Below are 25,243 nucleotides of genomic sequence, written 5' to 3'. Positions count from 1 at the left end.
CAGGTTACACGATATCTGCAGCATGACCTTGAATGTATATTAAGTTTCGCTGCCGGGGAGAGGAAGACAAGAGGCTTTTATCTTTCACTGACCAAATAGCGTTTAAGAGGCCCACAACTAGAAGGTGAAAGTATCAGTGAAGCGGATGATCTTGGGCTTGTAGGTCTGTTTCACAGAGGGATCGCCGTAGTTCATAGTCGTGTACTTTGGCCTCACGTTCTGTTTCTCTCTCTCTTTCTTGAGATGAATCTGGTTGTCTGCTTCTGTGGTCTGGACGTCCATCAGATTGGTGCGAGGAGATCTGCCTTCCCACGATGCCTCACAGCTGTCCTCAGTTCCTTTAGGACTATGTTGAGGGATGATGTCATCTGAATTCTCATGTGTCACACTTTTATCCTTTCCCTCTCTTTCCTCATGTTTCGTCTCAGTGCCCTGTCTGTACATTAACCTGGGGAACACTTCTTCCTGTTTGGCATCTGGACAGTGAGATAGTAGAGGTTGTGACTCCTGATGGTATTCTCTGGCAGGCTCTAATGTCAAAAGACTTGCACTGGGACCAGACCGGGGCAACTCAAAGTGCGTAGCTGAAGCAGGTGCTTCAGGGGTCAAGGATTCAGTAGTTAGAGGTTGGAGACATGGGGAGTTGTGGCTTGCATCCAGTTCTTTTGGCTCTGCTCCATGGACTCGTGGGATGCAATACCTGGGCAGGCCTTTCTGGGTGGAGCAGGTTTGGGGTGGATCTGGCTGTCTGCAAGGCCAGTCTGGCTCAGAGGGGACCTTGGCTTGCGCTCCTTTGTGTCCTGTGCTGGAGGTAGCCACAGCAGCAGGTCTGCTGCTTACGTCCACCAATGATCCAAGAGGGACTATGTCAGGAGCCTCACGGCTACAAGAGAGCCTTCCTCCCTTGGGTGATATAATAGGCCTTCCCAGGGTCCTGGGTCTTGATTGTCCTGTGTATTGTTGTGTAGGTTGATTCACACAGGCTAGGGCCCACACAGGGGCACAGGGGAGGAAGGTGACCACGTAACCGATTGACGACATCTCTGTCTGGGCTAGGACTGTCTGTGGCTCTGGGGGTGACCACTCCTCCACAGCTGCAGAGCAGAGTAGCTCGGTTTTGCCATATTGAACCCTCTGACCCAAATTGTTTTTTTCTGAAGCTTGAACGTCGCTGTCTTCATGCAAACTTTGAACCCTCCCTTCTGAATTCTGAACACTCTGAACTTTCAACACGGTCTCTGAACCCTGCACCGTAATTTGCTCATCAGGAGACTCAACATTTACTCTGTGATTGGTATTCATAATTGTTGAATCCCTATTATAATCAATAGTTAGCTGTGAGATGTCATCTCTTTTTCCTTTGGAAGGACAGATTTTGTTCTGCTCCTCTGGGACTCTATCGATCAACTTGATCATTGGACTTTGGTCCTTGGCAGTGTGACCTGTCCCCTCAGGAACTACTTCCTGACTACCCATTATCTCCTTCCTATGACCAGACACTTTAATCTTGCCAGGTGGGCTCTGGGTCAAACCAATGGAATCACTTCTTCGATGCACTGTCGCCATGGTTTCAAACTTCTCCATCAGCGAAGATAGGAGGGGTCCCTTTCTTATCTTACTGGGCTTTATTGGAAGCTCCTGGGTTGGTCCTCCACATTGTCTCTGCTCCGCTGCAGCAAACTTTGCCACTATATCCTGCACGCTGCCCCCTCTCCTCAACCCCCGCCCAGCCCGGGCCCTGCAGTTCTCCCCATTGCCTCTGGGAGCTTCTCCATCCTGGCTCTGACTTCCACAGGGTCCTCCTCCTCCTACCCGGAGGAACAGTGCCCCCACCTCCCGTCGGTGGGTGAGGGGAGGTTTGGGGGTGGCCCTCTGGAATTTGGCCTGGAGGAGCTGAAAGGAAGTGAGGCGCCGTGAAATGTCGCCCCCTACTGGTGACGATCCATGTCTACTCTGGGATGCCTCAGCCCTCAGCCCAGGCCTCTTAGTGGTTCCTGGGGCCCTGCTAGGCAGACTGTGGGCCAGCCTCGGGCTCTCACATGTCCAAGGGGTGACCCTGTTGGGTAGATCTTGGATCAGGTACTGAAGTAGGTTCTCCAGAACCCCTCTGACCTCAGGGCGAGACGTCCTATCCAAGACCAGCCTCCTCAGTGCAGTGACGTCCACGCTCGCTCTGCTGGCTTTGAGGTCTGTTCTCTGAGCACTGTGGAGGAACACAACGTTCTAGTTCTAGAGGGTTCGAAGCAAAGAACAGCGAGTTTGGGCACTTGACTTGGCCAGCAGCCCACTTTTGCTACATTGCTAGCAAATACTTTGTTAACCTCCATTACAACACACTGTTTATTAATTCCCTGCAAAATAAAATGTAAAAGAGCTGTGGCGTACGATTATAGTGGATGCATGTGTGGTCGCAGGGGGAAAAAGTAGAGTGGGTGCAAATCAATTAAAGGGGAATGTGCCAGTGGAAATGCTTTGACAGAGACTTTTTAGTAAGGGTGGGGCAGTAGGGCAGGAAAGAGAATAGGGGGTTGCCAGGTTGGTCATAATCAGGTTATGAAGGTACTATCTGAAAGGTCTAATGCACTGTCAAGGCTGTTGCAAAGACAGACAAGGACTGCAGTAGTGCTGTGTTGTTAGATCCACTTTAATCTTAGAACATTTACAACAAACCCGATGGGTAAATCCACAAAACAAAATCAAGCATACATTTAACAGTATATCTGTAAGCTTTTAATGCTTCCGCATCTCAGTGAACCAAGGCTCTAAAAAAGTTTTGGCGCCATCTAGTGTTTATACTGCAACATCTCGTGTGTGTGATCTCAAAGCAGAATACCATGCAAGTTCTTCAGGAACGATTCTATTGTGCATTGCTAATGTAACAAAATACATCTAGCCTTTCAGAAGGTATACACTTCACATTAATAAAACTGTTAATCTAGAGAGGGGCAGGTCAGACAGAGGCATCCTGAGGTAGAGGTTGCCCTTGACATCAAATCCAGAATTAGCACTATGAACAGCAGTAAAGTTCCCCTCAGAGAAGGCGTAAGGACAAGGAACAGGGGGAGTGCAGAGCAGGGCAGGATAGAGGCAGGGCCGAGTAGGATCAAGGCTGGGCAGGGCAGGGACGGGAAAGAGGCAGGGCGGGGTTACTTCTCTATGATCTTCTCAGCAGAGGCTGCTCTGTGCAGCTCAGCACCCAGGTCTTCCAGACGCTGCCGTCGATCCAGGTCCTGGAGCAGCCCGGCAGGGACCTGGCTCAGGCCGTAGAGAAGACCATACAAGCAGCCGGCTATCAGGCCTGTGGCCCCGCTCTCCCCTGTAACAACATTGCCTGGATCAGGAGGCACTGACATAGCTAGCATAGCCTAGTTGTGTACACATATGTAGACAAACAGACTGGACTATGCATCCATTCTGACCTCCGTGAAACATGGCCCGCCGGCACAGCTCGTTCCAGTCAGAGCCCGATGCCAGGAGGGCATCATAGGCAATCATGGGGGCGTCATGCCCCCTCCGCCCCGCACGGCCCTCTGAGCTCCAGCGCTTGTACAGCTGCATGGAGAGGTGTGAAGGGTATCTAGTCAGCTACATCTAGTAGCCACAAGCTGCACCCACAATGACGCTCGCGTCGACGAACCTCATAACATGTCAATGTCATTCTGTCAATCATTAGTTTGGAGAGAGAGTGACCTTGTCTGTCTCCTCAGCGTCATAGCGGTCCGGGAACAGAGGTTTGTTCTGGCCCTCCTCCTCGATGCCTCTCTCCTCCAGGTAGAACTGCCACTTGGCCTCAAAGTAGAACCACTTCTCCTGGTACTCTGCAGTGGAACACGCCAGAAGAACCCATTTTCTACCACCAGAGACACACTATGTGTTCTCTTTCTAAAACGGACACTAACGTTTTACTCTCGCCCTTTTTGAGTGTGAAATTTTCCCACATCTCTATTTGCCTGTCTGTTCATCTCTCACCACACACACACACACCTGACCTGCCATGTGCCGTATGGTCTTCCTGCAGAACTCCTCGGCCTTGGGCATGACCTTCATGAGGTCACGACCCCAGCTGACCACAGGTTTACCCTGCAGCGCGTACGAGGCGAACAGGGCCGTGGTCAGGGACCCCAGGAAACCTGGACACAGACATGCTACAGCATCAACAGCAAAGCCACTTGAAAAGATTTGAACAGAACCATGCACGTGGGCCAAGTGATTTTTGGAGGACATTCATCGGGTAACTTTGAGGCTGTGGGGGTTTCATTTCCTCGACTCTCCTTAAGTTCAGGCCTGGTCTGAGCTTCCAGTACCTGTGGGGTGGTTGTGGGTCATCCTGCCAGTCTCTATGCTGACCTCCACAAGGTTGTCCAGTCTCTGCGGCTGCCAGTACCTCATGCCCACACACATGGCCTTGGTGGCAGCCCCAAATCCCGAGCCTGTGGATGAAAACAGCTTCAGGTGAACGACCGACACGGGTGCCCACTCCTGGGACAACGACCTCTAAATGGAAGTGATCCATCAAAACGGTGCATGTTGAACTCTGACCTTTCTCGTTGAAGGGCGTGTGCCAGGCGAGCAGGAAGTTGTTGGGTTTGAGGTGAACACAGCCCTCCACAGTGCCGGGGTCGGGAGGGCGACCCTGGAGAGACACCATGGCCTCCACGTACACACGTACTAGTTCCCTGTACAGGTCCTCCAGACACCAGTAGTCTGGAAACACACACACACAGTCAGGCAGTGTGTTTGGCATGTTTAGCATGCCAGGCAGATGAGGGTCGTCGGTGTTGTGGTTCTAAATTTAGCCTCAGCCTGCTGGCTGCTAGATTAGGACTAGGGCAGCTGCTTAAAGCTGGGGATGTTGGGATTGTTTCCACACATTAGAGGGGCTCCTGGGATCCACCAGTGGAGCCCCCACAAACCCTGAATAGCTGTGTGTGTGTGTGTGTGTGTGTAAGAGGAGTAACACCTTTGACATAGCATCAGAGGTCTTTAGAGAGAGCAGGGGCTTTCAGAAGGGTCTCCCAGGCCATGGGTGTGAATCCCACAGTTGTAGAGGGAGGCTGGGAATCAGGGGCTGAGGAAGGGGGAGAGGTTATCCACCAATCTTCTTGTTTCGTTTTCAAAACCAAAGAGATGAAAGCATTCTCACTGCACTGTTTAGCAGGCCTGTTTTACGTTGTGTTTTAAAACACAGCTCCGAAAACGATTTAGTGCTAAACTGTAAATGGACTTTGTACTGTGCTTAGCTCTCATTGCTCAATGCGGAACATGAAAATCAGTATTTGTTAAGTGGGCTTTTTTGGAACATGATGAATCTCGGTTCTCCCGCTCTACTGTGACAGGTTTGTGTGATGGCCACTGAGGTAGCACAGATCTCTCCACATTCAGATTCTTTGTGGTAAGGGACAGATTAGATTAATCTTTGTGTGTCTGTGGTCATATGTATTTCCTTTCAGTGATTCATGGAGGGGGTTTTGGTGGTAGCCCACTGTGTTGGAATGTGACTAAGCAGAGGTCTAATCCCAAAGACTGTCATCCCTGCATCACGGGAGCGCTGCCGGCTTTGAATTGGAATCCCGAGTCTAATCCAGCAGTGGGCTCATCGGGGCTATTGTTCTGAGCGAAAAGGAGAAGAGGGGCTCATGTTTTCCGGACATTCTATTTTGGACTCTTCCAACCTGGCAACTCCTCTTCCCAAATCCTGCGGAGACATTCCCGTCTGTAATAAAGACCGAGACGGGAAGTGTTGCGGCGTTGACATTCATATTTGTGGCTGCGCTTGTTTGGCAATCTGCTCAGGTTGATGAGCCATTTATGACTGATAGGGGATTGCGGTGTCATCGAGCTCTGTCGTAAAGAAATATTGTCCTTTAGCGATTAGCAGTTTAGAAGACAACTATTCTGGTCTCTGTAAACTCAGAGAGATGGAAGTCCAGATAGACAGGTGTGGACTGTAGTGTGTGATGAGTGATGATTTGATTTTGTTAACATTCAAAGAGGCAACAAAACACGAAAATAAACAATATGTGTTTAACGTGTTGGGACTATGCATGTGAACAAGAATGAAGCCACACATTTGGTCTTACTATAAGCAAAAATAAACGACACAACTTCACCATTCCACCATCTAAGAAGAACATGTCCTCACCTGTGACAAGTGCCTCAGCAGTGGTCATATGCATCAGGGCTCCGTCGCTAAGGGGCCAGTTGTCGGGGTCCAGTTTTAGGGCCCCCAGCCCGCCCAGTGTCTCCAGCTCCTCCTGGATCTGGCGCCCTGAAGTGCAGAACTCCCAGCGGCCCTTGCGGTAGCCTAATGCATCACCGACGGCCCCCAGCACCATGCCAGCCTGAAACTTCTCCATAAAGATCCTCGACGGTCTTTCCAAAAAGTCAGGCACAACAGGCCAGTCTCCCGAAAAATACTTTTTCAACACAAAACCTTCTAAATCTCCCACTAGCTGAATATGCGCCACAAATCCAGTACAAGTTCAACACTCCTCAAAACGTCAACTCAACCTCCACTGCCCTCCATCCACCTTCAACAAACCTAGTTATGGATCCTCAAATTCATAAGGCTTCTACTGGTGGTTCCCAAGTCCAATACAATGTTGACTTCCACGCAAGGTTCTCTGCAGTCTAGCTGCTCCCAGACTCTCTGATCGTGTGTGTGTATATGTGTGTGTGTGTGTGCGTTGTTGGTAGTCCCTAGTCCTGGTGTTGGATGAGGAGGTGCCTCTGACATGTCTCATCATCAGTAGCTCTCTCCCTCCCTCCCTCCCTCCCCACCCCTCGCTCTCATAGTCTCTTGGCCTTATTGCCAGTCAGTCACTCATTGCATGCACACACACACATCTTTATCTGCAGCACTTGACTGCGATCAGGTGTCTCCTAAAAAGGCAATCCCCATGGGTGAAGAGGAGGGCTGGGCCTGGTGTGTGTGTGTGTGTGTGTTTGGCAGGAGGGGATGCTGGTGGGCTGGAGGCTGTCAGCTGGTCAGGCACTAGTGTTGACACCCTTCCTGCCCCACAGGAGACAGACCAGAATGGTGCATTACCCAGCTCCGCCTCCGGCCCATCCCGACCTAGAAATGTGCCCCCCTCCCCATGTCACCGCACACTCCCTTGGTCCCTCTGCATGAAACTTCTGTCATCCTCAACCCTCATTGCCCCCCCACCGCCCCATCAACACCAGACCTACACTCTTTCATCCTTTCTCCTTCTTCATCCACACAGTCAGAAAAATGGACTCAAAGCCTGTTCACTTTGTTAAAAACAACATGCTTTATTGACATCCTTCCTTTGCCAAAATAAAACAAAGTAATGTACGGTATGTCTCCGTAACAGCATTCAGACAAAATGCTTTCAATAGTCTTTGTTTTACAGTGGAAGTAATACTGTTTTGATGAGCTGAGTATGACCAATACACAGGGCAACTCATAGCGTACCACATGAAGAACATCAAATAGAGAAAAACTATAATCTCTACTAAACCAGAGCCAAAGGTGTTGTTCTGTCAATGAACATGAAGTATGGCTGACCAGAAAGAAAACGGTGACATGTCGTCATGGCTTCAGGCTGTGGTAAAACATAAGTGTCGACAGCACGTCAACAGGAGATTGGTGAACAGAGTCTTGTCAGAGGACAGAGTAGGTGAAACTCAAGCCGTCTTTAAACGTTTGAGTTCGGTGACAAACCCATATGTTTCCCTCGCCCTGAGGTTCACCATTGTACCATGTCATCAAAACAAGACATCTTTTCATATTTTCATAACAGAAGTCACAACCTTCTAACAGCCTAGCGCTAAACCTCCACACCATAAAAAAAGCAAATGAAACCAAATATGCCTACTTTTGTTTATCAATGACCCTGTTCAACTCAGCCTGCTCTCAGCAGGGTTAAGCATGACATCTGCTCTGCTAAGATAGTTCAGCAGCGGATCTGCGTCATCTCCAACAGATCAAGTCCTCAGTGATCAGGACACAGCCAGCTCCAACTAGTAATCAGAACAGAGTATCTCTGGTTAGAAGCGACACATCTGAGAGCCAAGTCAACACCGACACGACGTGTATCCGACAACAAAGATGAGACTTGTTGTTGAAACAGTGATGTTACTTCTATCATTTGAACACTGACACAGAAAACTGAGTAGGAGACGACTACTCTTACCTGAGTTCTGCGGCAACACGTTAGCGACACAGTAATCAACTCATTCCGTTTTCATTGAGGTGTTCAAAAGTGCGTGTTGTCTATTTAAGAGGACTATACAGACATGGTTTCTCAGTCTTCACCAGTCACATGCCCACAACGTTTACACTCAAATAGTACACATCCATGACTTAGCAAAAAGAAAAACCAACAGTTAAAAAAATGTGGTCTAAATGTGCAGTAACCGATAGTGAACATATACATTAAAACATCATGAAGGGTGCAACCAGAAACTGTAGTCTTCTTGTAAACAGAATAAACTCAACTTGGATTGCTGTGCATTGTTAAAAAGAAGTAAAAAGTGTCAATCAGTGCAGTTGGTAGTTGGCAAGAACAAAACAAATCACCTGGATATGGTTCAAACACCAGTCAAGGAGACTTTCTCTCCTATAAACAGTGAACACCCAACAACAAAAAAACTAAACTAGAATCAGCCAGCGCAGAGTCGCTATAAAACTGAGGATCTCATAATGTGTGTCAAATACCCACCTATTCTTATCCATGGTTATAAATGTATTCTCTCTGATATTGTATTGATATCTGATATTACTCTAAAGCTCTGTATTTATACATAGTACTATGGGTACAGTATCTTACAACTGTAACAATAGTGTTTGTCTGCTGGTGCTGAGCTCAAAAAACATGCTGCTCTGTTCCGATTCTGAATCTGAAAAAAGTGAGTCTGAACTTGTCCTCTGAAGCTCAATGATTGGATCATCTGAGCCGACCCCTCATTCAAACGTTACAACACAGAACTGAATGGGTACTTGAGAGTGAAATGAAAGCGGTTTCTAGCACTGTACACACGCGATGGGTCGATGGATGGCGACCACACTGCTGCTCTCCTGTGATTGGGTGAGAGCCTCACAGGCGGGCACACGCACACATGCTGCCATTCGATGAAAACCAACGGATCCGTTGGTTTCGTTTGTTTTCCTTTCACACTGCTCAATGATCAGCTACACACAAACAAACAAAAAAAAAAAACATGCAGATTCTAACATCCTATATCATTCAGCACTATCAACCAGAGAGCTACACGTGTCCCACTGGGCGCGCGGGCCCCGGTCTCTGCGTCTGCGGAACCACCGCCTGCCTTCAGTCTGCCTGTGCCGGGAATCTCCTGATCTGACGTTGGGGGGGTGGGAGAGCTCAGGGAGGAAGCAGGGAGGAGGCAGAAGCACGGCTTTTCAAGCTGGATGATTGAACTGCTCGTAGGGGACGCCGGGAGATCCATCCACCCATCCTGCTGAAGCAGAGCACACCCCCTCCGCTTCCTCTGGTCGTCAGGCGACGGCGACGAAAAGAAAGAATGTAAAAAAGAAAAGAAAAAAGGACTTCTCGGCTGTTGGTTCCCCTCCTCCTCTTCCCCAGTTGGCGGTTGGCATCGCTCCCCGGCCCCGCACCCTCACCCCATTGGGTGCACAGTCCCTCAACCTCAGGACGGTCTGATTAGTCTCTTTTTGGCTCGTGTGTGTATAAAAATCCTCTCAAGTCAAAAATTGAGTTGCAAAAAGCCCCCTACAGAGAGTTAGGCGGAGCCTATATGGTTTTACGCTTGCCCCCTGCCACAATTGGTCGGGCAAACTCCACAAAGTCATCTATAAGAACAGGCCACGCCCCTGATTGGAGAAAAAAAAAAAAAAAAAACATTTTAGCTGCATCTTTAGCTGACGATTGTGGGATTTCATTTAGATCACTGTGTAGGCCCCGTGCCAGTGCTGGGTACATCTACCCTGAGTTTACTCAGAGTATTGAAGAGCGGCTCACCTTCCTCGTCGTAGTTTGACATGTCATCTGCGATCATGTTGCCAAAGTCCAGGAGAAGGTTCCACGTGTCTTTGGGGATGGACCTCTTGTGATGCTCCTGAATATGAAGGAAAACAGGAGTCAGATGATGACTACACAAGAGAGAGCTCATCTAAAACAGGAACAGTGTTCCTATGCAGGCTTGACAATTACTTACATGATTTGTAACTCATTGTGGTTTTTCAAGAATTGTGGTTTTTCAAATATGAACATGCTGTTGATACGTGAGTATACGTGTCTTCTTTTTGACTTGGGTCCAACCACAGCAACTTACCAGTAAAAACCTGTTCCAGAGGTCTAAGAACTTAAAGCGTCCCGTCAGAACCAGGTTCCAGTAGGCTACAGCCATTTCTAAATCTAATCAAAGAATAGAGAGTGAGGTAGAGAAAAGAGCAGGTGAAAGAAAAAGATAGAGATGGCCAAATCAAACATGCAGCAGATTATAGATTTTAGGTACACAATATGATCAAGTTTTGAGTTTTCATAGCTGGCTGTTGCTGAAAAGTATTGTGTGCATACAACAGCGAGGCAAAGACAGGCTTGGTTTCAAATCCACGACAAAGGTCCTCTGTGTCACTGAAACAGAGAGGGTCACCCTGACTGGACAAATGACATGCTGGTTGTCATGCCAACACAACATACAAACGACTTGGTATCCCCTTCTCCCGAGGGAATACCCCGGTCTCTGGTCTTCTGGAGTTCACATAACCACACATACTGTTCGAAGGAAAACTTTTTTTAACAACCGTACTTTCTAATATGGGTATTTGTTTAGTTTTTGTGGCAACTTTTGCTCACAGGAGCTGAGGTTTTGCGGTAGACATTGGCCCAGAAACACAAGTCAAAATCACCAGCTGGCAACTGGTGTTTCTTGGAGGAATTTCAGCACTCAGGTCAGAAAAACCACACTGGGTTGAAACTCCTTACACTTCACAAGGAGGACAGGCCTAGTTCTGGCAAATTCTGGAAACTTCCTCAGGATTATAATTTGTTGAAGTCATTCTCACAACTACCATTCCATAAATGCTGTGTAGACACAGATACAAATTCCAATTCCAAGAATGTACTTTTCTAACCCTGGGACCAGAACGGTGCCTCAGCCAAAAGCTGTCTGTGCCTCCTTCTCTCTTCTGTCTCTCCAGTTGACCAGGCTTACCTAAGCCCTTCTGGCCGGGATTCTTGGCAAAGTTGAATGTGAACTGGTAGAAGTCTTTGAACTTCCCCGTGTCTTTCAGCTCCTGCTCTAGTCTGGAGAGGAGCGTCTTCAGTTTCTCTGGACTGTCACACCTGGGGGAGAGATGAAGGGGGTGTGAGGAGAGGCAACACACGCACACCTTTTTCTACTGACGTAATGCCAAATCATTTGTCAGTGGAGAGGTGACATCTTTAACTCACCCCAGCTCCGCCATGCCATCCAGAAACTCTTTCCGGCTGAACTCGCACTGCGTGGCCGCCCGGAACTTCCACGCCACCACCAGAACACTCATGCTTGCCGGGTCCAGTGCGAGGTCATCGCAGAACAGTTGGATCCCATCGATGCCAATTTTATTCTCATCTTGAGGGTCTGCAGAGGGGCAAGTATGAGAGATAAACACACACAGAACGCCAAATCACACAAGTTATTTTAAACCTCCTGATTTGGGCCAATGGACCTCATAAAAATTAAAAGACCTATAAGTACATGGCAACATCCTTGCCTTTGTAGCGGTTGTACAGCTGTTCCAGCTTCTTGCGGTCTACCGAGGTTTTCATGGATTCTTTGTAGTAGAGGTCAGGGTTTTGAAAGTAGTTGTCTGTTGCCACCTCTAGTTTCCAGTCATTCTGCGTCAGGCAGTACACCGCAGTTCTCTCCCCGGCCTGTGTGAAGGACATGAACTGGCGAACCTTGTCCTTCTGCGATGACTTCAGTTTATGCTGCAAGACAAACACAAGTGCCCAGAATAAATGATGATCATCTTGTGCAAGTGTGAATGCACACACTTCTAGCCCTGACCTTCCAAATAGTACTTTTCAAGGATTAGACATTTCGGGTGCTAATTCTACTCAAATCTGTTTTACTGGAAACAAAGTGCACGTAAATAATTCAGATTTAGACAAGATAGTGTTGTGTTGACAGTGACCTGTAAACTGTCAAAACTAAAAGAAGAAAGATTCACAAGCCCTGGAACATATGACTGGATACTTCAGCTATGCTATGCATCAGGGAACACATTACTGCATGCTACAGAGGTAAACAAACGTTTGATCACAATCACCCACGGCCGTCCGCCTCTGTCAAATCTCAAGAGTGTCTATGTATGCGCGATGGCTATCGTGAGAATTGCATCGTCTTGCAGAGTCAGACCTGACCCGCCCGATAGAACTCCACAAGCAACAACGTTCTGACTGGGCAGTCCCTCGCGTAACCATCTGCCGGTCCACCACTCAGCCCCAACGCATAGGCGACATACCAAAAAGGGAAAGGTACGTGCCGCGGGTGTCCGTTCTCAAAATACCAACAACTGACCTTCCATTTCCCCCATAAATTGCTACAGAGCACGACACACTAGCAATGCGACACATAACGCAAAGGACACCCCTGCTCCCCGATACGACAGGTTTTCTTGCGCAACTCAAACACGTTTCTATATTTATCACGCGTTGCAGGGGATTTAGTAATACGTTTGGGCTTATCATTTTGATGTTACCTACCATTTTATCACCCGCTGTTTTGGTCAACTAGATATCCAATACCCCTGTACGCCTGCGCAGGAGCTTGCTAGGCACTGCGCTACTGTACAGAGACAGGTAGCTTTGGGAATTGTAGTTCTCTACATTATAAGCGATTGGGGCCTCTAAGTTGACAAAGTTATCAAAAGTTGGCAAACGTTATTAATTTTTTTCTTTCGAATAATGCACAAAACATTATCCACTATGGATTGTCTTACATTTAAAGTAAATCAAACTTACTTAGAGCTAGAGTTAGGCCTTTGTGGCAATGTGAGCTTGCAAGCTAGTTGGCCAGTCTTTGGACTTTTGAACAAGTCAAGAAATGCTAATTCGAGATGTCTGAAAGCTACAATAAATACATTTCACTTGCTGTCAAACTCAAGTAAAGACAAAATATTAGCGAGAAAGTAACAAACTTAAGAACTACATATCCCAGATTTCAAAGCAGATATAAAGACATTGTTTCGGAAGTAAAGTAAATTACTCTATTTATACATTTTATAAGGGAACTACAAGCCATAGTAATTTGACATTAGACGTGAATAGTTCATTTCGAATTGCAGAGATTTTCGTGTGTGGTTTATTGGTTGTGGCGCCTTCAAAAACCTTTGAAGAAGTTGTAGAAGTTCGCAGAACTAAGTTCGCTAGCTACCCGTCTGCCATGCTAACGCAGCTAGCTAGCAGCAGCTGGCTAGTGCGGCTTCCCAGCGTAAGCTCTTTTGACAGCCTCTAGATTCTTTCGATTACGTTACGAGCTAGGCTAATAATGTCAGCTAAGTTACACGATTTTGTGTGCACAACGATAGTTTCACATTTCTCAAAGTGACAAGTACAAGCATTAAACGATAACGACCATACATACCTGACAGACGTGGTTAGGGCTTAGCTAGCTAGCTAACAAGTAGTCGATCACAGCAAAGGGTCTTACAACTGGAAAAACATGAAGTTTGTTGCCCAGTGAATGCCTGCCTCACAAGGTCCAGGCAGCGTAGCGCTGGCTGGAGCTGGCTATGTGGCATTGGGGAGGGGTGGGCATCACAAGAGGACGATTGTTGTTGATCATTTACTGTGGAGTTTAGAAGGATACTGTGAACTGAGAAGACGACGTATTACTCGAGTAGGTATACATACGCACGTTTATTTTGACAAAACATTTTAGAGAAGCCTACCGAATGACAAATTGACATTTGAAGTTTATTGTTATGCTGGATTTCATTGACGGTGAATGAATGATGTGTAGCCTTTTGCCGTGTAGGTCACGTAATACATAGCGCTAGGCATCAGATAACGCATAATTTTCTTGAAATGGTAAGAAATAAGTGTTTGTATGTGTGAGTGAAAGATACATGAAGTATAATATTGAAGTTAGGTTGCTGTCAATGTAGGTTCTCATTCACGGGTGAACCTTTACATTTGTAATATTATTTATTATTCTTAAAAAGGTGTTTACACCTTTCTTATCTGTTTTTACCTGTTTCTCAACACCTTCTCAGTGGAGTCCTAAACAGTGAACATTCACTACAGAGAAGGGATTGACAGCAGTAGTGGCAGAGTTGTGCTGGTAGGAGCAAAGAAGAAGGATCTGAAAGTAGCATGAACAGCATCAATCCTCAGTGACTCATGAATACACAGGTATGGTCCCGCTAATTGAATTGATAAGGACACATCCAACTTCTTTGTCACCTTCCTGGATTTTAACAAACCTTTTCCAATTTCTTTTGAGATGCATTGACCGATGGATTGGCATTACAGGATGAATCTTATTGAGGCCCGATTTTCTTTTCAATATAATTGTACTTTATTTAAATACGATTACATTTATTATCAAATGCACATTAATATAGTCAGTGGCAATGACATGCATGATTCCAGCACTTTGCTGTGGGATTCCATGCTTTTTTAACAGTTTGTTTATGGATGACTCATTATCCTGTATGCTCTCAGCGGCCATGTGACAGCTGTTAATGGGGTGAGGTATGTTGGGGGTGGGGTGATGGGGCCACAGAATGCAGGTGTGCCTCGGCAGGTAATGTACCTGAGCAAGGTGTTGTTTGAGCAGTTCAGGTATCGGCCCCGCCCACAGAGACAGCTGATTCTTTGAACTGTGTCATTTTACAAAGCCATTAGAATGACTTCCTTGACTGCACTTTCTGTTTCTCTCTTTCTGTCTCTCTCTGCATGTCCCTGCTTATCTCTCCTTGTTTCTCTTGATCTCGTTATTTCGTTCCCAGACTGAACTTACCCTGAAAACCTGTTTTTAAACAGCAGGGTTTATATCTCTTCGTTCCTCTCTCTCCACCGCACCACTCATCTCTCCCCAGGTGAGTCATTAGAAGTTGGATGCAGGTTGCGTATGCACTGTTGTGCCTTGGCCTGGTGGGGGCTCTGCAGAGAGACCAGGTGGCCCAGCATGCCATCAAGTTGCATCGGGGTCGGGGGGCGGCGGCCACACATGGGCGGAGCTGGGTGACGGACAACTGCAAGCGGCTGGATGGGCTCATACGGCACAAGAACGCCGTGGTCAGGAAGCTGGGGGTGGCGGCCGACGCCGTGGGGCGAGACCGAGCCCTCTCCGAGCCTGAGAGACTCTTCCAGGTGACTCGCCATCATCCTGGTCTCCTAGTCCAGTGGTTCTCAATCCTGGTCCTCGGGACCCCCTGCCCTGCATGTTTTAGACGTTTCCCTCCTCAAACACACCTGATTCAAATTAATGGGTCGTTATCAGGCCCATTTATTTGAATCAGGTGTGTTGGAGCAGGGAAATATCTAAAACATGCAGGGCAGGGGGTCCCGAGGACCAGGATTGAGAACCACTGTCCTAGTCTATACACAAATAACCTTCTGTTGGTCCAACACGTTACACCAGTACCTTGTTGTGCCCCACAGATCCATTGATAGTCTGAGCTTCTTTTCCTTCACCCAAAATGGCAGACCCCTCATCCTGGTGTTTTCCCCCTATCCAGGTCCACACTCTGGAGATATTCCAGAAGGAGCTAAATGAGAGCGAGCGCTCGGTCTTCCAGGCGGTGGTTGGCCTACAGAGGGCGCTACAGGGGGACTACAGGGACGTGGTTAACATGAAGGAGAGCAGCCGCCAGAGGCTGGAGGCCCTTAGGGAGGCAGCCATTAAGGTGAGGTCAGAGGGAGCACGACAGGGGCCGCCATCCTGAGTACCGAGGTAGTAGGAAGTTTACCTCTGGCATTGTCCTTATGTTAGTTTGGTGTTACAGTGACTGACTTACTTGTCAATAATACGGCTCATTTGACCTCTATCCAGCCCATACATGTCTATTCCTGATTGAATAATAGAGTGCTCTAAAGCTTGAGTTTGACCAGATGACTGGTTGACAGAGGTGGAGAGTTGTGTTGCCATGGTAACAGTCTGAGAGGGGAAAAGGCCCTGGCCACTGCTGGAGAGGTTTCACTTCTCTTATCTCTGATTGGATGAGGCTCAGAGAATGGGTTGCGTGGGGACAGCATGATTCGGTCTAATACACTCCTAATACACTCCACATTTGTCACAGCCACATGACACTGGATGGCCTTCCTATTTTTCTGTTTCTTGGTTGTTTGAATACAACATGTTAAATGTTGTATATTTGAGTGCAATTTTAAACATGAGCATAGTGTGCAACTGTGTGTGTTCATGTGTGAAACGTGTGTGTGTTTGTCAGGAAGAGCAGGAATACTTGGAGCTGGTAGCTGCAGAGAAGCACCAACAGGAGGCGCTGAAGAGCGCCCTGGCCCAGAACAAGACCCTGTCCATGCTGGATGAGATCCTGGAGGACGTGAGGAGGGCAGCTGACCGGCTGGAGGAGGAGATCGAGGAGCATGCCTTCGACTACAACAAACAGGTCACTTCGCTGACTTGTATCCTCTGTGGATTGTTTAAAATGCCTCAAAAAAGAAAAGAAAAGAACAATTGGTTGTATGCGTCAAATGTTTCTTCATCCAAATGGATCAGAAAACACCTCTGCTTTGTGTTGTTGCTGATTGGCTGTTCATCCTATTGCCGTGCAGATGAAGGGAGTGAACGTGGAGGCGGTACTGAGGGTGGAGGACGACGACGAGGACGGAGGGAAGAGAAAGAATGTGTCCCGGAGGAGGGAGGTGGAGGATGTCCTTGGACTGAGCATGCTCATTGACTCCCAGAACAACCAGTATGTCCTGACCAAGCCCAGGGACTCCACCATGCCTCGCGCCGACCACCACTTCATCAGGGTCAGCCTGACCCCTGACCCTTACTCTTATAGGCCACAATGGAAGTGTAATGGAGCTAAAACTGAACTAAAGGGTGCTTTCCCCCAAAATGTGTAGCATCACAGACATGACACAGTCACTGACCCACTGCCTCATTGAGTGTTCTAAACTGTCGAGAAGGAGATCGTTTGACTGCTTTTGCCTGACCTGGCTCTGTGTGCTGCCGCTCAGGATCTGGTGTCGGTGGTGATGCTGTCTCTGCCGTGTGGTTGGCTGTGCACCCTGATGGGCCTGCCCCCCATGTTCGGATACATCGTCTGTGGGATCCTTCTGGGCCCCTCCGGCCTCAACAGCATCAAGGTGTGTGTGTGTGTGTGCACGTCAGCCTGTGTGCGTACCTCGGACTGAAACAAAGACGGGTCTGTGCCTCTTTGTACGTAGTGTATGCATAGGGTGTTGTCAGTGTGGATTTGATGTTAGCGTGCTGTGTGTGCAGTCCATGGTGCAGGTGGAGACGCTGGGGGAGCTGGGCGTGTTCTTCAATCTCTTCGTGGTGGGACTGGAGTTCTCCCCCGAGCGCCTACGCAAGGTACCTCCCGTTCCATCATGTCGTAGACCGTCTGTCGTGTATCACCTCTCATGTACCATCTACTATGTTCGTGTACCATCGATCATGAATCCCACCACTGGTGCTAGACTCACATGGTCTGCTGCTGCCTTACTCCTGAATCTTAACCTTTGACCTGGTGCATATCTCTCTCTTTCTTTGTTTGTTCCCTGCCCTCCTTGAAACTCCGCCCTAAGCGAATGAGCAGAGAATTAAGTTGACTCACTTTCTGATTTGGAACATAAAGGCAAAAGTATCCAACCTTGCTTTGCGTAATATTTGGTGTGTGTGTGTGTGTGTGTGTGAAGGTGTGGAAGACCTCGGTGCAGGGCTCCTGCAGCCTGAGTCTGCTGATGGTGGGGGCCGGGTTGCTATGGGGACAGGTTCTGCGTATTCGGCCCACCCAGACAGTCTTCATCTCCAGCTGCCTGTCCCTGTCCAGCACGCCCTTGGTGTCTCGCTTCCTGGCTGGGGGGGGTCGCCCAAGCGCAGAGAAGGAGGGTGTGTATGCTTGTGTCGAACATTTCAGACGTTAGTTTCAATGTGAGCTCAATGTTGCTCGATTGGGTACGATGCTGTTCCACTACCTAATGCACAATGTGTGTGTGTGCTTAGGAGACCTGGACCACAGCAGTGTTCTCCTGGGGATGTTGGTAATGCAAGATGTTCAGCTGGGCCTCTTCATCGCTGTCATGCCCACCCTCATCCAGGCGCAGAGTGGAGACTTGGGCAGGTGAGTGAGGCTTACACACACTCACACACACACACATACACACACACAAACACACACATAGACCTAATCAACAAAAAACCATGGATGGTTGAAGTGTCGCGAGTGTTCCGTGTTGTGTGTGTGTGGCAGTGTCCTGGTGGGGGGCCTGCATGTGGTGCTGCTGCTGGGCCAGGTCCTGACCTCCCTGGCTGCAGTGCTGCTGCTCTGCGGCCTGCTCAGGGCCTTCCTGGTTGGGCCCTACTACAAGAAGCTGCACGCCGAGAGCAAGGGCAGCAAGGAGATCCTGGTCTTGGGAACTACAGCCTTCATCTTTGTCATGCTCACGGTAATGCCAGCTCCTCTCCACCAGATGGGGCTCTCTGCTCTCGGGTCTCCCTCACTCTCCCTTGGTTGTTCTTCTCCCTCTGGCAGCGACCTTGTCGGGTTTTAACCCCCGTCTTGTCCGCGCGACCGTCCCCTAGGTGACCGAGTTCCTGGACGTCTCCATGGAGCTGGGCTGCTTCCTGGCCGGAGCGTTGCTCTCCTCCCAGGGTCACATGGTCACCTCCGAGGTCCTAGGCTGCATCGAGCCAATCAGAGACTTCCTGGCCATCATCTTCTTCGCCTCTATTGGTCAGGAGGCTTCACCTATGTACTTTGTGTCACTGGGCTCTTTATGGCTTCAGTGTTGTCTAGGCTCTGTATTTTCCGAGTTAAAGATGTGCTCTAATGTGACTGGATGGGGGAAAGTCAGTTCCCCATGATGGGTCTATACTTGCTGAGTGTGTGTTCTGTCGTCTGCCGCAGGGTTCCACGTGTTCCCTACCTTTGTGCTGTATGAGCTCACCATCCTCGTGGTGCTCACTCTCTCACTGGTCGTCATGAAGGTAATGTACCTGAGACTCTCCCACTCTCACTCACTTACTTTCTCATCTGACTCACTCACTCATTCACTTTCTCATCTGACTCACTCACTCACTCACTCACTCACTCACTTACTTTCTCATCTGACTCACTCACTCACTCACTTTCTCATCTGACTCACTCACTCACTCACCGGTCAAGAGGAAGGTGGAGTCAGACCCCCTCTCACACTAGCCTATCTCCTCTCCTCTCCGGTAGTTTCTGATGGCGGTGCTAGTCCTGTCAGCCATCTTGCCACAGGGCTCCAGACACATCCGCTGGATCGTGTCGGCCGGCCTGGCGCAGGTCAGCGAGTTCTCCTTCGTGCTGGGCAGCCGCGCCCGCAGGGCGGGCATCATCTCCAGAGAGGTCAGTGGCGGGGGACGTCAATCGCTGGCTTGGTAGCTTTAGTTGTCGTTTGTCAGGTTTAACATGTGAACGTAAATCAATACATAAATCAATATTGAAGAGGGCTCGTTCCTTTAACATCTTTGTATGCCCCCCCCTTCTCTCTACCTCCCTCTCTCTCTCTCTCTCTACCTCCCTCTGTCTCTCTCTCTCTACCTCCCTCTGTCTCTCTCTCTCTACCTCCCTCTGTCTCTCTCTCTCTCTCTCTCTCTCTCTAGTGTGCACTTTAGGATACATTTTAAAATGTTGCACACCTCAGATTGCACATTTTGTGTGTGTGTGTGTGTGTTACTTAGATATTGGGTACAATTATGCATCATCATCTCATTTAGTTCTGCCCCCCATCTCCTCTCTTTTTCTCTTCTGTCCCCATCTAATCTCTCTCTCTCTCTCTCTCTACCTCTCTCTCCCTCCCTCCCTCTCTCCATCTCTCCCCAGGTGTACCTGCTGGTCCTCAGTGTCACCACTCTCAGTCTCCTCCTGGCCCCGGTGCTTTGGAGAGCCGCCACGCACAAGTGGGTGCCCCGCCCGGAACGCAAGGCGCCCATCTGACCCTGTTCAGCAGCCAGTGCTCTCTGTTGGCTCCAGTCCAAGCCGTGGTAGCAGGTCCAAATCACTCATTACAATGGGAGATAGACTGGGTCTATCTTTTTCAGCTCCAGATGAACTTTTTTTGATAAGGGTGGTTTTGGTTTTGTGTCATCATGTTGATGGTGCATAGATTTAGGGTCAAAGCAATATGTTAGGTCTAAGAAGTCTGCTTGTGTTGTATGAGTCTGTATAGCCTGGACCAAATTTTAGATATAAATGCTGAATCATGGAGATAAGTTCAGAATTGTATGACTGTAGAATTCTGCCCGTTCAAATGTATTCCATAATTTCTACGGCTACTGAACACCGAACATATTTATATGTCCCACATCATCCCAAAAGGATATGAAGGAATACTCATCTTTCCATTCCAATGTAACTTTCTATCTGCTGTATTTGAATGTCAAGCTGTAGAGACGTGTGGCGGAATATTCCAGGCATAACACTGACCCACACATACTTTCAGGGCTTTGCATACTATGCGTTTATTGCACTCCTATGACAATTAATACTGTATACTGTTTGTTTCATCATTTTGTTTGTCTTAATATTGTTTATTTGTATCATTCCAGTGACGGTTGAGCATTGACGGCACTATATATTACCAGGTCAAATTCCTGCCTTCGCAATATTTGTCTACATCTCTATTGTTCACTATTACGTGCTCGGTAGACTGACTGGATTTATTGATGTTTATATTTATGTATCTACCTAACAGTCTATATATAGATTAATGTAAGTGGTGGGGCACCAAGCACAAAGAGGTTTTTGTCTTTTTATATTTTCCTCTTCTTTTCTTGATATATTTTTTATTATATTATAATATGCATCCAATCATACCATGATGTATGACATGTTTTGGGAAATATGTGCATATTTATAAATAAAGATAGGGTTATTCTGAAGGTATATTTTGTATTTCCCTCTTGTAGTCTGGAAGTGTTGGAGGTGCGTAGATGTCTGTTCTTCTACAGTAGAGGGTGGTGTTATCTGTGAGGGAGAGGGAGAGGGAGAGGAGTTCTGTGTCCAACTCTGTGTGTGTGTACATGCTTGTGTGCGGTGCGTGTAAGCTGATCACCAGCACAGACCCTGCAGTCAGCAGGAATATAAACAAACTCATCATCATTATCATCCTATTAGCATGTCAATCCCAGGGGATAGAGAAGCACACACAGTTCTCCATTCAGGAAACGTCACGAAATGTTGCATATTTCTGTACTTCAGTGAACCAAGACAAATTTTTGATTTATATATAATGTCTGTATTTTTACATTCTCTTCCTACTTTGTATACAATTTCATAATGAAACAAATGTATGTGAAAATTGTTAAAACTGTTAAAATCATTATAGATTGCAAAGCATTCAGTATTACAGTATATATAATACCCAGTTTAACACAGATTTTCATTGATGTGCATTACTTTTGTACAAGTTCAAGTCATGCTTACATTACGAAGTTACAGTACCCCTCATAGTGTTTCTCATTAATGTTTTGGTGGAAGGGTTGCCAGGTTAGAAAAACCTCCCTTTTCCTTGTTTTATTCTTTACATATGGATGAGTAACACACATTTTCTAGTGTTGTCCTATCTTTCAGCCGTGAGGTAGAAGACCACCTTGCCTTCGTTGGGGTCGTGGATATTCTGGTAGGCGATGTTGTGGGCCTCCACCCGGCATTGGAGCTTAGCCGTCATGTGACCCTTTAGAGTGAAGCGGACCGCAACCAGAGGGTTGATGTAGGTGGGCTGGGGGTGGGAGAGGAAGGGGAGAGGATGGACGGAACAGGAAAATAGGTGAGGTTTCTTCATGTTCACAATCACAATGTATAAATTGTATGGATTAGAAATACAGGTTATAGATATAGCGATCCTGTGCCTTCTAGGGACTCATTTCTGTGTCTGAGACAAACGATTTATCAGAGATCATAGCCCTGAGTTTACCTGGGCCAGTTTGCCATAGTAGGGGAAGTAGGAGAGGTCTAGGGTTCCATTGGTGGGAAAGTACTCAATGTTGTGCACGTTTTCCTTTCCGCTCTGGTGGAATACACACACACAAACACACACTGAGAGGGAGACCCAGAGTTGTTAGGTTAACTGTAGCCTTGGCAGATATTAAGCTCTTACTCACCAGCACAGTGCAGTTCACATGCGGGGGCATGCCTGTCCCATTGTTTGGGAGAAAGTTGATGACCTGGGGGAAACACCAAATATTTCCATTCACAATCTCTAGTCATCATTTTGGAATCATTTTATGTGATTGGTGTGAATACTCCAGAAACCACTAATAAACTGTGGGGAGGAGGGACTGTAAAAGCGGAGGTCCAACTGTAATATAGTATAATTAATGTTCCGTATATGAATGTGTTGCGAACATTTATTACAGTCTCGTTTCGTGAACGCACCCTGTTCATCTTAATAATGACGCATGGCATTGAGGTCTTGTAGCCGAAGGAGGTGTCATTCAGGCCAGAGCACGGTCCCAGCATGCTCTGGGTGAAGGGACATGACCACTTGGTGTGATTTGGCGCCAGGAAATGGTCCTGTATGAAGTACTGGTCTTTGGTGCAGTTGTAGTGGTTTGTGTGCATCTGTATATCATCGTTGTAGGCTGTGAGAGACAGAGAAAAAGAGAGACAGAGAGGAGAAAGGGGGATAGTGGAAACAAGATTGAATTAAAGTAAATTGAACAAAGAAAAAAGGGGTAAGGCACAATGGTATTTTATCAGGGTATCCCTCATACAGAACCATTACAACACTTAATCACAAAACATTGTGATTAACTCAATACTTACGGTGCAGGAAGTGTTTGAGGCAGTTGGACTTCTTTGTCCAGCAAGATGTGTCTGACATATTGTAGGTGATCTCCACATCATCCTCTCCATATGAATCTGGCCACACCATCACCCCTACACAGAGAGAGAGAGAGAGACAGAGAGAGAGACAGAGAGAGAGAGAGAGAGAGAGCACAGCACAGCACAGCAATCAGTGTGAGGGTAGGGGTGAAGCCAGTGGTCTGTAATGACAAACCTGTACAATCCCATTTTGTAAGAGTGGTGATTAAATCTTTGGAGATCATGTTGTTGTGTAATGCATGTTGGTCTGTGTATGGCCCACCTGGTGATATGAGTCGGTCTTGGTAGTCCGGTTCGTAGGGGCTCAGAGTGTACAACAGTACCCAGATGGCCAGACAGAACAGGCTGGTCATCACCACATAGAAGGCCACATAGTACAGACTAATGTAGACTAGAGAAGAGAAGGAAAGGGATGGAGTTACCAAAATACAGAGCCATTATACTTTAAAAAAATCCTGATCATCGTGTGGGTCAACAGATGATTTCTTTTTCAACACGTTCAGTACTTGAAAATGTTGGTTACAATCTGTCCTTAAGTTGTGTATGTTTCATTCTGTAACCATGTAGAAGTGAGTGGCAACCATGTGCCATTTGTGCTGGGTTCATGTCTGAGAGTCTAGTGGCTTCCCTGTGGCTCTGCTGGGGTTCCAGTCATGGTTACATAGACTGTAGTAATAGTAAGTCTGTATTTACGATGGCAGGGCCAAGGTGCCCCTCTCTGGGTTTGAGCAGGGGCTAATCTGACCATGAGATCAGTCAGAGGACGCTAGCTGACCACAGTCTCTCCTCCCTCAGAAACTACCCCTGTTATCTAATGTCCACACACTCAAACACGTTGGCATACCGTGATATCAGAAGGACAGGACAATGTCAGGCCTCATTGTCGACCTGTGTCTCTACAGTGTGTGTGTGAGAGAGAGAGAGCTTAAAGTGAAGATTTAGGGGAGATCATAAGTCTGTGGGTGACAACTCCAATTGTGTAGCCATTTATAACTGAGCAGAAGGTTCTGAAACATTACTCAACACACCAGCTCATGTTTTAACGCTGTTTATCTCAGATCTTGGAAAGCCTGTAGGTGGATAGGCATTTGTTAACACCTGTCTGGACAGTCAAAGATGTGATGGCTTGTCAATATGTTGACAATAAATTGCCTACTTAGACAATCTAAACATCTGCATACAAACTCTACCTACCCCATTTCACTGGTGTTCGGCCCATAAATGTCCCATTGTCAGAGTTCCAGACGAAGTGGCCAAAGTCTTCACAGCGCTGGCCGCAGGTCCTCTTCTCCTTCAGGGTGGCCATGATGACGACCGGAGGGATGTGGGCAGAAGCAGCGACGGCGAATCCTTCTCCAAAACACTGTGGTTTCCTAACCTGATGACAGTTCTACGTGAGGAGCATAGGAGGTTTCTCCAGCATGTGTCCTTCACTTCTCCTCCACTGGATGTCTGAGGTGTTTTAGGTCCCTAAACTCTCCCACTATTCTACGGTCCTCAAGGTTCCGTCTTCTTGTTCCTCTCTCTCCTTCTCCTGTGCTCTTGCAACAAGACGTCCGTGATTTGGGACTGCTCATTTATAGCTGTTGATAAGGGCATGTGCAGGTGTGAGTTACACGTCAGGGCCTGAGGGACATCTAGAGAGTGTCACCTTGAATAAGTCCCAAGATGGATGCAGTTTAGAACTCGAATGACCGCTATGAGCACCCAATGAAAGGTCAAAAGGATCATAAACCATGTCTTTTCAGACGGTTAATACTTGTATGACATGGCTCAAATCGAATCAGTAAAATAAAACTTGAAGCAATTGTACTTTAATACCTCGGTAGTTTCCTTTCATTTTCTATAAGAAATATGGAAACTATTGTAAAAATCCTGTACACATGATTTAACTTTATTCATGCCACTGCATTGTAATTCTTCACACATAAATCTTCACATTTACTTTCGAGTGTAAGATTGTCCCCTTTGAACACATTGTGTTTGAATGGCAAAACTATACACAATGTCAGTCTCTGTTTGCATAACGGCTGTATGTTGTGGTGGTGTTACTAAGACATTTTCATTGAGATGAAGTTGTTCTCGTGACTCTCGGTCTAGGTTTACATTCAGCACATTCCACTTCAGCCCACCACAGAAATCTATGACAAATGCTTCGCCTGTCTCTCTCTCTCTCTCTCTCTCTCTCTCTCTCTCTCTCTCTCTCTCTCTCTCTCTCTCTCTCTCTCTCTCTCTGTCTCTGTCTCTGTCTCTCTC

General features: G+C 47.3%; 4 protein-coding genes across 8 annotated transcripts; 1 reads left to right on the top strand and 3 right to left on the bottom strand.

Moving 5' to 3' along the window:
• Nucleotides 1-2,630: 2,630 nt before the first annotated feature.
• adprhl1 (ADP-ribosylhydrolase like 1) lies at nucleotides 2,631-6,726 on the bottom strand. Its single transcript, XM_047031046.1, has 7 exons — nucleotides 6,143-6,726; nucleotides 4,540-4,704; nucleotides 4,305-4,430; nucleotides 3,990-4,130; nucleotides 3,691-3,818; nucleotides 3,420-3,552; nucleotides 2,631-3,316 (listed from the first exon to the last, which is right to left on the bottom strand). Exons 1-7 carry the CDS (start codon nucleotides 6,354-6,356, stop codon nucleotides 3,147-3,149), a joined length of 1,077 nt encoding a protein of 358 aa, XP_046887002.1. The 5' UTR covers nucleotides 6,357-6,726; the 3' UTR covers nucleotides 2,631-3,146.
• Nucleotides 6,727-7,253: 527 nt separating this feature from the next.
• On the bottom strand, nucleotides 7,254-13,667 carry dcun1d2b (DCN1, defective in cullin neddylation 1, domain containing 2b). Of its 3 annotated transcripts, none has more exons than XM_047030754.1 (7): nucleotides 13,579-13,667; nucleotides 11,705-11,921; nucleotides 11,403-11,571; nucleotides 11,164-11,294; nucleotides 10,282-10,364; nucleotides 9,969-10,065; nucleotides 7,254-9,820 (listed from the first exon to the last, which is right to left on the bottom strand). In XM_047030754.1, the coding sequence occupies exons 2-7, from the start codon at nucleotides 11,877-11,879 to the stop codon at nucleotides 9,741-9,743; spliced, it is 735 nt and encodes a 244-aa protein (XP_046886710.1). In that variant the 5' UTR covers nucleotides 11,880-11,921; nucleotides 13,579-13,667; the 3' UTR covers nucleotides 7,254-9,740. The 3 variants fall into 3 exon arrangements, with proteins under 3 accessions (XP_046886710.1, XP_046886709.1, XP_046886711.1); XM_047030753.1 differs by lacking the exon at nucleotides 13,579-13,667 and adding an exon at nucleotides 12,699-12,768; XM_047030755.1 differs by lacking the exon at nucleotides 13,579-13,667 and adding an exon at nucleotides 12,247-12,574.
• Nucleotides 13,668-13,741: 74 nt separating this feature from the next.
• tmco3 (transmembrane and coiled-coil domains 3) lies at nucleotides 13,742-21,046 on the top strand. Of its 3 annotated transcripts, none has more exons than XM_047030749.1 (15): nucleotides 13,742-13,833; nucleotides 14,210-14,348; nucleotides 15,038-15,311; nucleotides 15,680-15,847; nucleotides 16,391-16,570; nucleotides 16,737-16,937; nucleotides 17,148-17,276; nucleotides 17,413-17,505; nucleotides 17,832-18,024; nucleotides 18,139-18,256; nucleotides 18,386-18,581; nucleotides 18,718-18,868; nucleotides 19,043-19,122; nucleotides 19,358-19,507; nucleotides 19,985-21,046. In XM_047030749.1, exons 3-15 carry the CDS (start codon nucleotides 15,057-15,059, stop codon nucleotides 20,096-20,098), a joined length of 2,028 nt encoding a protein of 675 aa, XP_046886705.1. In that variant the 5' UTR covers nucleotides 13,742-13,833; nucleotides 14,210-14,348; nucleotides 15,038-15,056; the 3' UTR covers nucleotides 20,099-21,046. The 3 variants fall into 3 exon arrangements, with proteins under 3 accessions (XP_046886705.1, XP_046886706.1, XP_046886707.1); XM_047030750.1 differs by having other exon boundaries at nucleotides 14,948-15,311; XM_047030751.1 differs by lacking the exon at nucleotides 19,985-21,046 and having other exon boundaries at nucleotides 16,737-17,010; nucleotides 19,358-19,449.
• Nucleotides 20,229-24,536, bottom strand: LOC124474526 (potassium-transporting ATPase subunit beta-like). The gene is made up of 7 exons (XM_047030752.1): nucleotides 24,182-24,536; nucleotides 23,250-23,378; nucleotides 22,928-23,041; nucleotides 22,538-22,743; nucleotides 22,264-22,326; nucleotides 22,077-22,169; nucleotides 20,229-21,881 (listed from the first exon to the last, which is right to left on the bottom strand). The coding sequence occupies exons 1-7, from the start codon at nucleotides 24,291-24,293 to the stop codon at nucleotides 21,723-21,725; spliced, it is 876 nt and encodes a 291-aa protein (XP_046886708.1). The 5' UTR covers nucleotides 24,294-24,536; the 3' UTR covers nucleotides 20,229-21,722.
• Nucleotides 24,537-25,243: the final 707 nt, after the last annotated feature.

This window comes from Hypomesus transpacificus, chromosome 12 (genome assembly GCF_021917145.1).
Source record: "Hypomesus transpacificus isolate Combined female chromosome 12, fHypTra1, whole genome shotgun sequence".
NCBI classification, from domain to species: domain Eukaryota; kingdom Metazoa; phylum Chordata; class Actinopteri; order Osmeriformes; family Osmeridae; genus Hypomesus; species Hypomesus transpacificus.
The sequence above is the reverse complement of the archived record's forward strand: the minus strand, read 5'-3'. Positions and strand labels throughout refer to the sequence as shown.

Coding starts and splice junctions, on each gene's coding strand:
- adprhl1 (XM_047031046.1), bottom strand. CDS start 6,356: ATGGAGAAGTTTCAGGCTGGCATGGTGCTGGGGGCCGTCGGTGATGCA. Junction 4,131..4,304: donor GACCCACAACCACCCCACAG/GTACTGGAAGCT, acceptor GTCTGTGTCCAG/GTTTCCTGGGGTCCCTGACC. Junction 3,317..3,419: donor GCGGGCCATGTTTCACGGAG/GTCAGAATGGAT, acceptor ATGTTGTTACAG/GGGAGAGCGGGGCCACAGGC.
- dcun1d2b (XM_047030753.1), bottom strand. Junction 10,365..11,163: donor TCCCGGCCAGAAGGGCTTAG/GTAAGCCTGGTC, acceptor TTCTTTGATTAG/ATTTAGAAATGGCTGTAGCC. Junction 9,821..9,968: donor GTCAAACTACGACGAGGAAG/GTGAGCCGCTCT, acceptor TTCTCCAATCAG/GGGCGTGGCCTGTTCTTATA.
- tmco3 (XM_047030749.1), top strand. CDS start 15,057: ATGCAGGTTGCGTATGCACTGTTGTGCCTTGGCCTGGTGGGGGCTCTG. Junction 18,257..18,385: donor CAGAGTGGAGACTTGGGCAG/GTGAGTGAGGCT, acceptor TGTGTGTGGCAG/TGTCCTGGTGGGGGGCCTGC. Junction 18,582..18,717: donor TCATCTTTGTCATGCTCACG/GTAATGCCAGCT, acceptor ACCGTCCCCTAG/GTGACCGAGTTCCTGGACGT.
- LOC124474526 (XM_047030752.1), bottom strand. CDS start 24,293: ATGGCCACCCTGAAGGAGAAGAGGACCTGCGGCCAGCGCTGTGAAGAC. Junction 22,744..22,927: donor CCTCAAACACTTCCTGCACC/GTAAGTATTGAG, acceptor TGTCTCTCACAG/CCTACAACGATGATATACAG. Junction 21,882..22,076: donor ACTATGGCAAACTGGCCCAG/GTAAACTCAGGG, acceptor TCCCACCCCCAG/CCCACCTACATCAACCCTCT.